Consider the following 15,174-nt stretch of genomic DNA (forward strand, 5'->3'; position numbering starts at 1 on the left):
AGAGAGGGAGGGTAGGAATATATAGGGGAAGAGACCTAAAAGCAAAAGGAGTACCAAACCGACAAAGAGGCGGTAGTGGGTGTAAACCACTCGCCACAATTTGGGCGCTGTCCACCACGGTTTTAAGGTTTCATTATTGGTTTTGGTAACGATTCCTACTCCCTTAATAATTAGGTTTACTTTTCATAAAAGAAGGGTTAAATAGAAAACAATTAGGTTTTCCTACAGCTCACTTATCTAGAAAGATGTGATTTAGATAATAATTTTCTTCAAAAATGCTAAGGAGGCTTTCTAAAAAAATGTTCTAAAAGACGCTAGGTGCTAGTCGGGCGGTATGTTGGGATCTAGCGCCTAGGCGGAATAGGCGGATTTAAGTAAATCTATTATATTTTGTGTAAATAAGTGTATGTTTATACTTAATATATATATATATATATATATATATATAATTTCATCATAAACTACAAAATAGAATGACATATATGTTATGAAGTATTGGAACATAATGAAAATATAGGGAACAAGCATATAAGGTGTGTTCATTTAAGTATTCAACAAGTCTCTTGCAATTTATTGAAAAAAATAAAATACAAAATGAAAGTTATATATTTTCAGTGAGTAATAACCTAGATGAGCACCTAGGCAGGTCTGGGCAAGCTAGACGGGTGCCTAGGCGGTCTAGGTGGACCCTTCAGCAGGTCTAGGCGTTTTTTCTTAATTTTTAAATGCCTAGTCATTAATCGGCATGATAGTCAGCCGTCTAGCGCCTAGGCAATGATTTTTAGAACAGTACTAACAAATTCTAATACTTTATAATTTTGACATGGGTATTTAGGTGAGAAAGTACATAAATAATTTATTTTAAAAAGTTTTCTTAGCATTTTTTATCTTTTTATATTGGAAAACAAATTGATAAAGGTACATATTCTCTTAATAATTAGGTTTCTTTAACGACATTTACCCAATAAGGTCTAAGTCACAGATTTCCAATAATATTATTTAGTAACTAAGTTAATAGTTTATATTTGTCGTGAATAGATTTTGTAACATCAATTTGGTTATGTGATGTACTTACATTGGATGTTAAACCTATCAATTCAATATCAATTTTGTTAAGCAAATGCAAATATTTTCAGACTAAAAACAATATATTTGAAAAAGTAATAATTCTATATATTTTCTCAATTATATCTTATAATTTGATTGGAACCAAATGAAAGGGAATTCTTTGCAAAAAAAATTGAGTTTTATAGCGCCTTTCATGTCATCGCATTCATTGTTACTGAACTTTTCGTTGTTAGACAAGTATTTTTTGGACCATGGCATGTGACGTTTTAATTTTACAAAATTAAAATACTGATACAAAAGCTTTAATTTGTTTAAAGACAAAATAAATCAAATACATTTTAACTCCATAAGAATGAATATTAACTCCACTATCTTCCTGGATATTATCAACTTTTTTTCTAATTAATCAAGAGAAATCTTAATTCCATTAGCTGGACATAAATTATGCGACAAGGGATGAAATATCAACGTTCTATTAGCACATAAATCCAAATTTAGAAATTGGATTTTCACGATAATGTTGATATGTATATATGTAGACACGCGCAATGGGTCGTGGCCTTGGGTGGTAATCTTCACGCGATCTGAAGCGCGTAGAGAAAACAGTTTTCCTTTTTCCCTATTTTTATTTTTATTTTTATTTTTATTTTCCGTGATAGGAGACTTCTGTGAAGCTCCCCTACCAAAAACGCTGTTTGTTGTCATGAAGACGGTCCGCGTATGTGACGTGGGTCCGAAACCACCGGTGGCATGGCAATCCACGTTGCACCTTCATTTTTTGATGGGATTACGGAAATGCCATTATGCCGTGTATATTTCATGTTGACCTCGGTCAACAACTTTCTGTGGAAATTCGAAATCTTTTTTTTTTTTGGGTGTGGTGACAAAAGTTAGAAATCTTCATTCCTGAGAAAAATGTGCCATTTGGAGAGTGGCAAAGGTCGGTCCGATAATGTTTTTCAAAACGGATTGTGAAAAATGTTTTGGTGTAAAAGGACAACATAAATAAGATTTTGGATTTTGTAATTTGAGAATGCGTGGTAGTTTAATCCGAAATATTTCCAGATAATGAATACATTAAACGCGCATTTAATATCAAATGTTTAAAATTGTATGCATATTAAGGGTAGTGCTGTAAAATAACAATGGGTGTATTGTTAGATTTTGTTGCAAGAGTTGGTTATACCTTACTTAGTCATTAAGATAGGTGGTTACTCTTATATGTAAATGTTGGTATACATATAAATACCCTATGTGTAATCTTATTCAATCATGAAATACACAATCTTATTTTACTTTATCTCTCTCTACATCTTTCTCTTACTAAATCTCTCTCTAGATTCTAACAATACGTATACCTATTTTTGGTAGTAATAGTGGCAGTAGTGGTAAGGGTGGTGTGATTGAGACGAAATTGGTGTTTATAGAAATGGTGGTTGGAGTAGGGATGGTAGTGGTGAGAATAAAAGTGTTAGTGATGGTGGGATATAGGCGGTTGCAATAGCGTGGTATAGAACAATGGTGGTCCAGTGACAGCTGCAATGGTGGTAGAGGATGCTCTTGGTAACAATGGTTATGAAATTTGCAGTTGAGAGGTAGGGATGATGGTGGCGGAGCTGGTGGAGGTGGTGATGACCATGGTGAGGGTAATGCAATGGAGAATGTGGTGATGGTGGTGCAAGATGGTGTATATAACAATAAGCGGTGGAGGTATGATGACCATGGTCACAAGGTTATGCCAATGGATAATTTGGTGGTGGTGGAGGAGGCAAAGGTGTATGTTGTGGTGGTCATGGAGAGACGGTGGCGATAGTGAGTGGTGGAGGTGGTGGTGGCAGATCACGGTGGCAAGAGTGACGGCGATTGGGGATATGATAGTGGCAACGATGGTGGTGTGGTGGAAAGTGGTTGTGTCAAAAATGGTGGTTGTGGTAGTAGTAGTGAATGGAAGGGAAGAAAAAAAGAAGATGGTTTGACCTTTCAATCTTTATTTTTCAATTCAGACTATATGAGTCAACAGTAAAAAATGAAAGGCTAAAAATCAAGGGCTAGTTTTGTAATTAAACTTAAAGCTGAGGGCCATTAACAATCCAAAGATGGAAGGGAAATGAGAAAATATTCGCGTGCTTCATTAATTGGTCCACGTGTTACGCAGATAATTGGATGGCGTAGACGTGAGAAGGGAGACACGGGCCAACTGGTTCAACCGACTCGCAAATGACGGTTCAACTCCAACTAGACTGAACAGCCATTTTCTGTCTAAGCTGGTGCCCAGCTGGAACCTCGGATGCATTTAGCTGTGCCAAGTTTTGGTGTGCATCTTTGTCGTTGGCCACGTCACACATAAAGTGGGCCCCAACTGGGCCCATGATACCCCGCTTTAATTCGCCTCACAACAACAAATTAGGATCATACAAATTTTACGAGGTTCACTTCTAATATTACTGAAACATTTTATGATAAAATTTTTCGTCTGATAATATATGATTAAACTGAGAACAATATCGATGCTATGGATGATGAATCATGCTGGACTTAATTTTTTTTTATTTATCAAATATGAGTTATCGTAGTATGGTATTATTATTTTCGAATTGACTTGGGCGTTGATCAACCCGTGAGTTATCCTTCACAAAAAATATCACAAAACCCGAACAAAGTGCAGGCCTTTATTTATTAACCAAGTGGGCCGATATATCAAGAGGCAGAATCAAAATGGGCCAGTTTGTGTTCTAAGGAGTACAACAGTCCAATCCAATTTTGTGCATTTGCAGGTAGAACTAGTTTGTTTGGAAAGAGTTGAGGTTTTAGATAGCTTCACTGTTTACTTTCATCCCAATCCATCTCGCACTCTAAATCTGGCTCTGCCATCGAGTCTGAAACGATGTTGTTTATGGTATACATTTTACAAGTTCATCGTACGTTATCATCTAGCTATGTCCATTCAGTTTATTGAGGGTTAGTATGGATTTGTTGTATTGTGGAAAGAACCAAAAAAACGCTATTTTCAAAAGCAAGAGTAAAGCTGCTTCTACTTTCTGTTGTTTTGAATTCATAATTTTGACAAAAAACACTTTTTTTTTATTTACCAAACATAATTTTTAAAATAATTTTCATAATGCCAAACCAATCCTGACACTCGGGTTTTATATTATTTAAATAAGATTATAAGTTCAAATCTCGACATTGAAAAAGAAGAAGGCTAGGTTGCCCATGTGTTACTAGGAGGATAGGATGACAATAATTGTCCTGGGTTGTATTGAATATGGAGGAACAGGATTCTCTCCGGATCCTTTTGGTGAAGTTCTTAGGAATCCATAAATCATATCTGTTTATCGTACATCGAGTAGTTAGTTTTTGTCATGTACTATTTATATTTACTTTTAAATAAAAATATTTAAAATGATTTCTGATCGCACAATATACGATGAATGAATATGATTCACAGATCTTTAAGATTCACAAAGAAGATCCAACGAAGATCTGGAGTTGAATATGCATGCCACTGGATCCATAATGTCGGTGGAAAATGAATCAATGAATGATGGCTACATAATTTAATCATTTAAATTTATAAGTCTGCACAAGAGACTTTTCGTATGTACAATGTTTATACTTCTTTTCGGAATAAAAGAGTTGAAGAATATTAGTGTACATGTTCATAATTTTCATATTTACAAGTTCCAACGTCATTGAAACAAAGAGAGATTAACATCCTTCTAAATGTTATAATTTATTCAAACAAAAGGACCCAAAAAACATTTAAAACAAGATTGTCATCACTAAATACCTCCAGATGAAATACTAAGGAGATTTTCTTAAAAGTAAAATTCTTTATGAACTCTCTGTCACTTCATGTTTTTAGCACATGTTCTATAATATTATTGCATAAATTGACATTAAGTTATGAAGTGATAAAAAATCTATAAAAAGTCTCACTTTGAGAGTCTCCTTAGCGTTTCTCATAACTCTAGTAATTAAAACCAAACATTAATAACACATACCCATTAATAAATTAGTCTACATAGCCTTAAGAGACTTTAATGACCCGCAACTCAAATATGAGAGATTTTTCAATATGTCTAAAATACGGATGAAAGATACAATTAGAATGATACTTAACAAAAAAAATTCCTTGTAATTATATAATGACATATGACGTACATCTACGTCAACGCGGTTGAACTAAAAGACAAGGTTGAGAAAGACACGGTATCATTCATTCTCGGATAGGAAAATAAAGACATGGTATCATTCAAATTTCTCTCCTATCCCTTTCGTTGCTGATGTCATACAGAAAACCAATTAAGAGCTTGCTCATTAGGCAAGTTATCTGCAAGACTATGACCCAAGTGAAAAATGAATAGCCAGAAGGAAAAATGTTAACTACGTGTCTTAATGGTTAGAGACGAATTTCATACTTGTATTCTATGTAATACATTTTGCGTTCGATTGTTGACGTTGGTGAATCACACGACGTGGTTAGGAGAAAGTTGAAATGTCTACATGAATCTTTCTGACCCCTGTTAAGGTGCCTTGGCAAAATCATTAGTTAGTCTCTTTTATGAATTAAAGAAAAAAAAGAAGGAAAAATGTTGAATTTAAGGACCTAAAGTACAATGCAGTGATCTGGAAATATACGGAGTTCTGGAGTAATATTTGCTTGATTCAAAATATTAGAAGATTAATTTTATTTTCCTCATCAGCCATTGACATTTTCTAAAATTGGTTGAGTGGCCACATCAGCCGTTGGTTGCAAAAGTTAATTAATTACTTTTAAAAAGGGAAGAGGATACCCTCCTGAGCTCAGAATGGGGATCCTCCTAACTGGACCATCCGGACCGTTCAAATTTAATCTAATGGTTATAATTATTATAACTTTTAGAAGGATTCTCTGTTTGAAGCCGTTTGATTAAATTTGAACGGTCCGGATGACCCGATCAGGAGGATCCCCATCCTGAGCTCACGAGAGGATCCTCATCCTTTAAAAAGTACAATTGTTCTTCAAAGCAAGTTGGCCTTTAATTAAAACACATCTATCTTTTTGGTCCTTGTTTAACCAAAAAGAAATGGCATAAAAAGGTTGCGGAAAACAATATTAAGAAATTTTTTACTAGTTATCCGACCTCGTCTGCAATAATTATTTATTATTTATATAATAAATAATTAATATGTAAATTAAAAAAAAAATATATATATAATTATATAAAATAATTATTATATTTTAATATATTCTAAATTCTAATATATTCTAAAGATTTTAGTGAATAAAAAAATTCTCGAACATTTGGTAATCTTAGATGTGTAGATATCAATGGTGATTCATTATTTCAATTAATCATTTATTCGGATAGAAGAAGATCATGTAAACACTTACTTGAAATATTCGCGCTTTTTTTTTTGTCTTTTTTTTTCTGTATAATTAAAAAAAAAAGAGATTTTACTCAACCTTATGCAATTTTACTCGATATAAGAGCTATCATAGTCAGATAACCCTCTTAAATATTTTCTCTTTAAATTATTGTCATTCTAATTTCTAAGTTGTAAGGTCCCACATAACCCTAGGAGAGAACAAGGAAAATAAAACAAGAGGAGGAAGAAGAAGAAACAAAAAGGGTCCTACATGCACAAATACATGTTTTTCCGGGGAATACGATCCTTGCCGAATCCTTTTCCTGGGGATTCAGGGGATCTCGTAATCGTGTCCGTTTATCGTACATTGTGCGGTCAGTTTTCGTTAGGTACTATTTATATTTAATTTTAAATTTTAAATGATTTCTGACCGCATGATTTACGATGAACAGACACGATTACGAGATCCTTCAAATCCCCAAGAAAATGATTTGGCGAGGATCCAGTTCAAAAAAGAGAAAATCCCCAGGACACGATTACCACAAGTTTCTATTTTTTTTTTTAATTAAAAGAGAAAATCCAGTTCAAAAAAGCCACTGCAATTAGCCGTATATGCATGCAAACATAATTTATGAACTTCCTTCTGGGTTTGGTGTATCCTCCAGCGGCTGCCTGGGCCACGGAAATTGGACTCACCCGAAAAAAGATACGCTGTCTTACTAATACTATCTTGTATTATTATATAAAGAGGATGAGGGTCTTATCTGGATCATCTTTGTGGATTTCGGAGATCATTTTATTGTGTTTACTAGATATTGTACGGTTAATTTTCGCTAAGTACTGTTTGCGTTCAATTTTAAACAAAAAAACTCAAAATATTATTTAGCTGCAAAATAACAGATAAACGAATGCGATGAAAAATCTTCGGAATCCTATTAGATACCAAGAAAAAGATTTTACTTTGAGGAGGAGCAGCAGCAGAACAGTCGCTATCCTTTTTTGGTAGCATGATTAACAAGTCCAATAGGTTAATATATATACTCAAACATATGATCATTATTGTTAAGATTATTAGTTTTAATCATTGATCTACAACTTCTTTTTTAGTATAATCGAGGGGATGAAGATCGATAACAATCGAGTGATTTGAAAGAAAAATGAAAGTTACGCTACATGTTGAAAACGTTAATCTTGCAAACAAATATATTCGTTTTGTGCTTTGGTGTCGCCTTGATATCGTTCGCTCCAATTTAATATTGATGGCTTGGCTAAAAGAAACCATTGTCCTGCTACTTGTAGTGAATTTTATAGGAATTGGCATGGTTGGTTTCTTGGTGGTGTTTGTCAAGGTATTGGTCGTCACAGTTGATTTTTTTTCTAGAATTATTAGTTGCTATCATTGATTTTGATTTTGTTTATTAGTAGGGTTCCCATACATTTTTAGTTGAAATGTGATTCGTTTCATGTTCATGATTGTTTTCGGTCATTAATGAATTTGTCCCTCCTAAGACCATCTCCAACCCTGGGCTAAAAGCCAAATTACCCCCCAAATTACCCCCCCCAAACACTCTCTAATCTATGCTAAAATTTTAGGCTAAATGCCAAATGCTATTTCTGGGCCAAATACCCCCCAGCTTTCCCCCCGGGCTAAATGCGAAATGTTTATCGGAATTTAAATTTTTTTAGATTAAAATGTTCATAAAATTAATTTACAATAATCTACATATTTATTTAAAAAAAAAAATTGATTTAAGAAAAAAATTTAGGCTAATTTCATTCTTTAATAATTCCGGGCTAAAATTTTAGGGTAGAAGGGTTGGAGCAGAGCAGAAAAGATGTTTCTGGGCTAAAAGCTAAATTTTCCAGGCTAAAAAATTTGGCTTTTAGCCCAAGGGTTGGAGATGGTCTAAGCGTACACATATAATTCATAATTTTTTTTTTTTTACAATTATAACAGAATTAACTGAATAGAGACCGATTTGCATATGCCATTCTACCATTTTCTTCAACAAATGGCATTTATTTTATGTACATTTACTTTTGTTTTGTTTGGTTTGGTTTGACAAATAATTGATGCATTCAATTGAATACCTCATACCAATAAAAAAGAAAGAAAAAAAATGAGGATTATTTAAATATTAATCATGTCATATGTCATTTATCATTCCAATTCCCAATCGATGCAACTAATACCTAAAAATATCCCTTCGTTAGTAAAGCCAAACAATGAGTGAGATCGATGTTGTTTAATATCCTCTTAAATTATTTTACAAAACCAACCACAAACTAAAAAATGCCAAAAAACTCAAAGAAAATTACACACAAGGTTGAGCACGTGTGATGATGAACTTTGGAACTAGAGGCACGCAAATAATCTTGCGAAATGTCAGCTATTTCATTTGCATGCATAAAACTCCCCCGAGTGTGACGCTCCACCCACTTTTAGATCTTCAATTGACCATTTTTTTTTTGGTGTGAAAATGTTGAGGATGAGGGGAGGCTACCCCATGCTTGGGGTAGGGCATATTGTAAGTTTTTTGAGGTTTACAGATGACCCATTAAGAAGGATTGCCGACAGCGAGATTCAGACATAAGCCTTGGTCTCACGAAGATAGCGCTCCTTACCAACTCAACAAATCCTCATTGGCCTTCAATTGACTAATTTTTGTTATCACGTGTGGATCTCCCTAATCCTTAGCAATTAGGTTTTTAAAAAAAATTAGAAAAAAAACTAAAATAAAAGAAATTTCCCCATATAAAAATAAGGACTAACATGGGGATATATAATACAATTTGTTACCTGTTTTTCACCAAACACGTGACAAGTCTTATTTGTTTTGATGAGTATTGGATGATTGATGGTTATTCCAATTTTGTAATTAGAATTCCAAAGTGTAATCTTAGAGAGCCCCCATGAGGAATAATAAGCATTTATTTGTTTTCATACTTATGTTGTAACGTATTATAATATAATATGGATGAGAATATTTTCCACACCCAAAATAGCTAACTAACATCATCTCACATTTAGGGTGTAGATGGTAGATACACCCATTTTTGTGATGACAATCACTCCACTGAACTTTCCGGTGCGAAATGCTTATGTTTAGTTCCGCTTCCTAAAACTTCACTTTGATCTCACTTTGCCTTTATAACTTAAATGTCACAACTTCACTCCTTGAAACATATGTGGAATGGAGCACCCAATAAGACTATGCCTCATGTGCAATAACATTTATTATAAATCTTCATTATGCGTTAACATTCAATAATAAAAAAATATTAAGTTTAAAAAAATTGAAGAGATGAAAAAAATAAAAAAAGAAGTTAATTAACTTGGCTCACCCAAATCAAACTCACACAAAAAATTAACATACCTAAGGCAATGTGGAGCTTTTTAGTTTAATAGAGACAATTTTTAAGTTTCAGGAAACAAAATGGTATCAAAATATAGTTTCAAGGGTAAAATGAAGTAAACTTCGAGTTTTTAAGAGTAAAATTGAGACTTTTAAATTATTAAGAGTAAGGTGATATTAAAGCCGTCGAGTTACAGGGGACTTCTCAAAAAAAATAAGCCCCGAAGAAACACTACATTGTCTTGCACACATGTCATAAGTAAAGAATATATGCACGGAACTTATTTATTAGTAGCGAAAATGACATTGGATTTCAAAGAAACTGAGGATAATAGCAAGAGTCTTGACTTTTTAGGATGTTTTGAGTTTTCGTATCCCAGCCCATAAGTAACATGATTTTTAAATAATTTTTACCGTTTGAATTTTTAAAATTAGTCTTCACCGTTTTGTAGTTTCGGATTATTAGAAAAAAGGATAAATTTTAAAGGATTAATACGATTAATCATCGATTTTGTCTAAATTTAACCATTTATTGTTAGGTGTTGAATTTTTCACAAGAGATCTCAATAATGCTAGTAGTAAAAACTCTTATATATTAATTGTATATTATTTTATCATGCCCGACATGAGATCTTATTTTCCAACGAAAAAATGGGTTAATATCATAGGTTAAGAAGAATACAATATTGAAAATATACAACAAATACCATTTTCAAAAGGAAAGAAAAATTATGGATCGGTCACACTCACATCAATTTGTTTTCTCTTTCTACTTGTACATGAAAAAAAAATAAAAAAATAAAAAAATTCTAAAAAAAAAATGGAGAAGAAATTAGTGGTGTATTGAGTGCCCACATGATTGGTGTGTGCAAGTGTCCCCACAGACACCACCAGAGCCTAAAATACAGCTTTTTTCTCTGCATCGCCTTTGTTTTCCCTTTTTACCTTTTGCAGCGAGAAAAGATAGTTTTAAAAGGAAGCTCAAAAGAAAACATGGCTACTTGCTAAGTTGAGAGAGAGAGAGAGAGAGAGAGAGACGGACTCAGAATTCAAAAACTCGCAAGGAGAAGAAGAAGAAGAAGAAGAAGAAGAAGAAGAACAGAACCCACCATTCCTACTCTCTCTCTCTCTCTTTCTCTTCCATTGGAACCCACAATTTCCATCTCCAATGATTGAACAGAGTGAAGCAAAAGCAAAACAACAACAATGAAGCTGCTGCTGCTTCTTCTTCTTCTTCTTGTTCAAATTTTGCTTTTGCTTCTTGTACAACCAAATCCCATTTGTGTTGGCGCCACACCGACTGACCCATTTCTTTCCTCCATATCTGCTCCTCTCTCCTCGCCCATTTCTCCAATTGCTTCATCAATGGCTACCTTCACTCCGGGTACTCTCTCTCTAGACTCTTCCTTTTTCATTTCTAGCAACTGGGATTTTATCTGGGTCACGAGTGCTCCACTCCGAATTTTGAATTTCAAAAATGGCCGCCAAATCGTGCATTTACTGCAATCAATTGAGTTAAATTTCTCTGATTTTATCCATTTCTTGCTGCAATTACCCATTTTTTGTTGATGTTGGTGCAAAATTTGCATGCTTTAATGTGTTAGATTCTGCCCATTTGATCAAAATTTGCGTAAACATTGGCTCTATATATTTGTTGTGGAATCAGGTATTGCAGAAGGAAGTGAAGGGCATCAAATGGGTTCACATAAGAAAATGCTAATTCCACTCATTATTACTTGCACTGCACTTGGTGTAGTTTTTTTGTCACTGTTGTGCTTGTGGATTTACCACAAAAAGTTTCAACACAAATCCCACAAGAAAAGTGGTCAGAGCAGCTCAGGTACTTTCACTTTTACAAACACTTTTTTGGTCCCTAAATATTGCTTCAATTTGTGGGTTTTAGTGTTTTTGTGGATTGCTGGCTGAGATTTTGTGTTTTGCTTGGTTCTGTTTCTTTGGTTTGAATGTGAAGATGCCGAGAAGGGGCTTGCATTGGGTCCATTTGCGGGTAAATTCAATTCCATAAGGATGGTTTCTAAGAAAGGATCTGTTCCAGTAATTGAATACAAGGTACTAGAAACAGGCACCAACAATTTTTTGGATAGCAATATTATCGGTGAGGGTGGATTTGGATGCGTTTATAAGGGTCGGTTGGATGATAATTTGCTTGTTGCAGTCAAGAAACTAGACTGTGCAAATCAGGATGCTGAGAGAGAATTTGAGGTAACCTTTGTTTGACATTTTAGTTGAAGTTTTTTTATTCATCATTTGTGGATTTTATCTGGCGTTCTTGTTGTACTCAATTGAATTACCATTTGGAATTGCAGAATGAGGTGGAGTTGTTGCATAAAATTCAGCATCCAAATATAATTACCCTTTTGGGTTGCAGTATTAATGGTGACTCAAGGTTCATTGTTTATGAACTGATGTATAGCGGATCTCTGGAAACTCAATTGCACGGTAAAACAGTTGTTTCATTCTTCTATTTTTAAACTCAAGAAGGTAATCAAATGGTGCTAATATCTTTTCAAATTGTTGTAGGACCCTCTCATGGTTCCGCATTAACATGGCCCATGCGAATGAAAATTGCTCTTGATGCAGCAAGGTGAGCTTGGTTTTCTCAGTTGTTTTCTTCTTGTTCTTGGTTCTTACATATTAACTAACATATTGGCCACTGTTGACCAGAGGGTTAGAATATCTACACGAGTACTGCAGCCCCCCAGTGATCCATAGAGATCTGAAAACATCTAATATTCTTTTAGATGCCAACTTCAATGCCAAGGTAGGGTTGTATAAATTATTGCAGTGTCTCATCTTTCCTTTTTAAATAGTAAGTTTCCATTTAAAAAATGGCTGCAATGCATTATTAGCCTCTTGCATTTAATTTCACTGATTTTTTTTTCTCTCTCTCATGGTTGCTGGTTTCAGCTCTCTGATTTTGGTCTTGCCGTGGCTGACGGGGCCAAAAATAGTAAGAACATCAAGCTTTCTGGAACGTTGGGTTATGTTGCTCCAGAGTATCTTTTAGATGGTATGCCAACTAAACTTGTAATAATTGCAACATGTATTCTTTGAATCGCACTGATTGAATTTCAGTTTTCTTTTCGCTTAGCTAGTTGTTATCTAATTGTTCTTTGGCCCCTTGACAACAGCAATGGCACTAAGTTTGATAGAGATATTAAAAAATGTGTCTTTTAATTAAGCTATATTGGGTCCATAGCTGCACATGTTCTGCTAGTGGATGCATATTCCATTTCAGATCTGGAATAGGAAATTCCATACCTACTTGCTTTACCTCAAGCTTAATTAATCGAATTAGGGATGGTGTGAGCCATTTATGTTGAACTGGTTTGAACACGAGAGAGGAGAAAGGTAGTTGCCGGCATTCAATTTTTGGGTGACATGTTGATTTTCTGAAAAGTTTGGACTCCCATTGAAGAAAAGTTTAGCTGATTAATAGTGAAACTTTTGGTTATAGACGCGGTTATAATGCATGCTAGATTCACATGTTTAAACAAATAACAGTCACCAAAATGCACGTAGTCAGTTAAGATACCAAGCAGCATAATTTTCTGAAGTGTGGTGCAAGTTTTGCAGACTCACGGTTCCATTTTGTTGTAGAATTTGAAACATCATTAAGCTTGATCTGTTTATCTCTTCCAAGTTTTGGCGGTATATAATAAAATCACTTGTGTGATTTTTCAGGTAAATTGACGGATAAGAGTGATGTCTATGCTTTTGGAGTTGTGCTTCTGGAGCTTCTACTAGGAAGAAGGCCTGTTGAAAAACTTTCACCAACTCAGTGCCAATCTATAGTCACATGGGTATGCCTTTCTTTTAACTGCTCTCCATTAAATTTATTTGCATTAATTCCCACTAAAAACTAAAAACTTCAAATTCAATGATGTAATACAGGCCCTGCCTCAGCTCACTGACAGATCAAAGCTTCCAAACATTGTGGATCCCGTGATCAAAGATTCCATGGATCTGAAGCACTTATACCAGGTTTGTGAATTACAAATCCAGCCTGCTCGATTCTAATTAGCTCCGTGATAAGACTCCTGCTTGACTCTGTACATTGACTCCTCGTTCTGTGCTGAATGGACCTGAAATTTCATGCCTTGGTACAACTAATGAGTTGCAATGTGTTACTTACAGGTTGCTGCTGTTGCTGTGTTATGTGTGCAACCGGAACCAAGTTACCGCCCACTGATAACAGATGTTTTGCATTCCCTTGTTCCTCTTGTTCCGGTGGATCTCGGAGGGACTCTAAGAGTTACCCAACCTGGACCTCCGGAAAGCACCCCAGTGTCTCCTGGTCACTGATGCACGAGAAATGCTTCATGATGCTTCTACAACATTTTTGGGTGTCCACTGCTCTAATCCCTCCCCCAAATCGCTCATTGATTTGCATTTGCTAACAAAGATCTTGCTGGGAAGTTAATGCCTTCGGTTATTGCTGTGGAAGAAAGTCGCCCCGGCGGGGTGAAAAATTCTTGGGATAATTTTACACCTCTGTAAATTGAATGAATTTGGTTTAAGAAACTTGTGCATATGAGGCGCATTCGTCCAAGACGCTAGCTAATTTCAATTTTGACCCTTTTGTTTTCAGTGTATGAAATCAGCTAATTTTCTGGGGTCATTTGAATTACCTCTGGAGATCTGTTTGTTTCTCCTGAGAGTGCTTTAGGATTGTAAAAGCTATAAATAATCTTTTTCTAATGAACTAAAATTGTTATGGAAAGCATCAATACTACCATCTTAGGAGCATTGCCGTGAAAAAGTTCCTGGTACATGAATTAGATTCTAGCCACCAAACTAAACAAAGTTGAGGTTTCACTCATGTGTGGTGGCACTTTAAACACGTGTGCAACACGTATTTAGTGACATGTAGTATGCGTGGCTATTGGACTTCATATGTAGGCTATCATATTCTGACACCAAGAAAGAAAATGAGGTTCATTTTGAGACAAATCGGCAATAAGAGTAACCCAGCTCCTTAAACGCAACTTTGATAGAACTTCGTAATTTTTCAACGTGAGACAACATTTTACATTCTTTAGCGTAATTAAGTTCCTCCTTTTCACTTGGACGACCTTTATTGGGTAATCCCAAAATTTTGACCTTGGTGTGGCCACTGGTAAGTCTACACTTCTAGAAAACACGTCTAAGTGGCAAGGTAATAATGTTTCATGATGAATTTTATATGAAACAAAATCCATCTATGTTGCTTTTCGTAATTGCTCTTTTTTGTATGATTGGAGGAAAACACAGCTTTTTTTATTTGCAAAATTTGGAATGCATATATGGATTCCATATTTCAACCAGACAAGACTGCACCCTAGTCAAAAGAAACTCATATAAGTTTTTTCATAAGGTTAAACTGATACATCTGAAG

At 34.8% G+C, this 15,174-nt stretch overlaps 1 protein-coding gene across 2 annotated transcripts; it reads left to right on the forward strand.

Moving 5' to 3' along the window:
• Positions 1-10,700: 10,700 nt before the first annotated feature.
• LOC126605533 (probable receptor-like protein kinase At1g80640) lies at positions 10,701-14,520 on the forward strand. Of its 2 annotated transcripts, none has more exons than XM_050272949.1 (10): positions 10,701-11,160; positions 11,443-11,616; positions 11,749-11,999; positions 12,104-12,236; positions 12,318-12,381; positions 12,462-12,558; positions 12,705-12,807; positions 13,482-13,600; positions 13,692-13,781; positions 13,935-14,520. In XM_050272949.1, exons 1-10 carry the CDS (start codon positions 10,983-10,985, stop codon positions 14,100-14,102), a joined length of 1,377 nt encoding a protein of 458 aa, XP_050128906.1. In that variant the 5' UTR covers positions 10,701-10,982; the 3' UTR covers positions 14,103-14,520. The 2 variants fall into 2 exon arrangements, with proteins under 2 accessions (XP_050128906.1, XP_050128907.1); XM_050272950.1 differs by having other exon boundaries at positions 10,702-11,160; positions 11,452-11,616.
• Positions 14,521-15,174: the final 654 nt, after the last annotated feature.

This window comes from Malus sylvestris, chromosome 15 (assembly GCF_916048215.2).
Source record: "Malus sylvestris chromosome 15, drMalSylv7.2, whole genome shotgun sequence".
NCBI classification, from domain to species: Eukaryota; Viridiplantae; Streptophyta; class Magnoliopsida; order Rosales; family Rosaceae; genus Malus; species Malus sylvestris.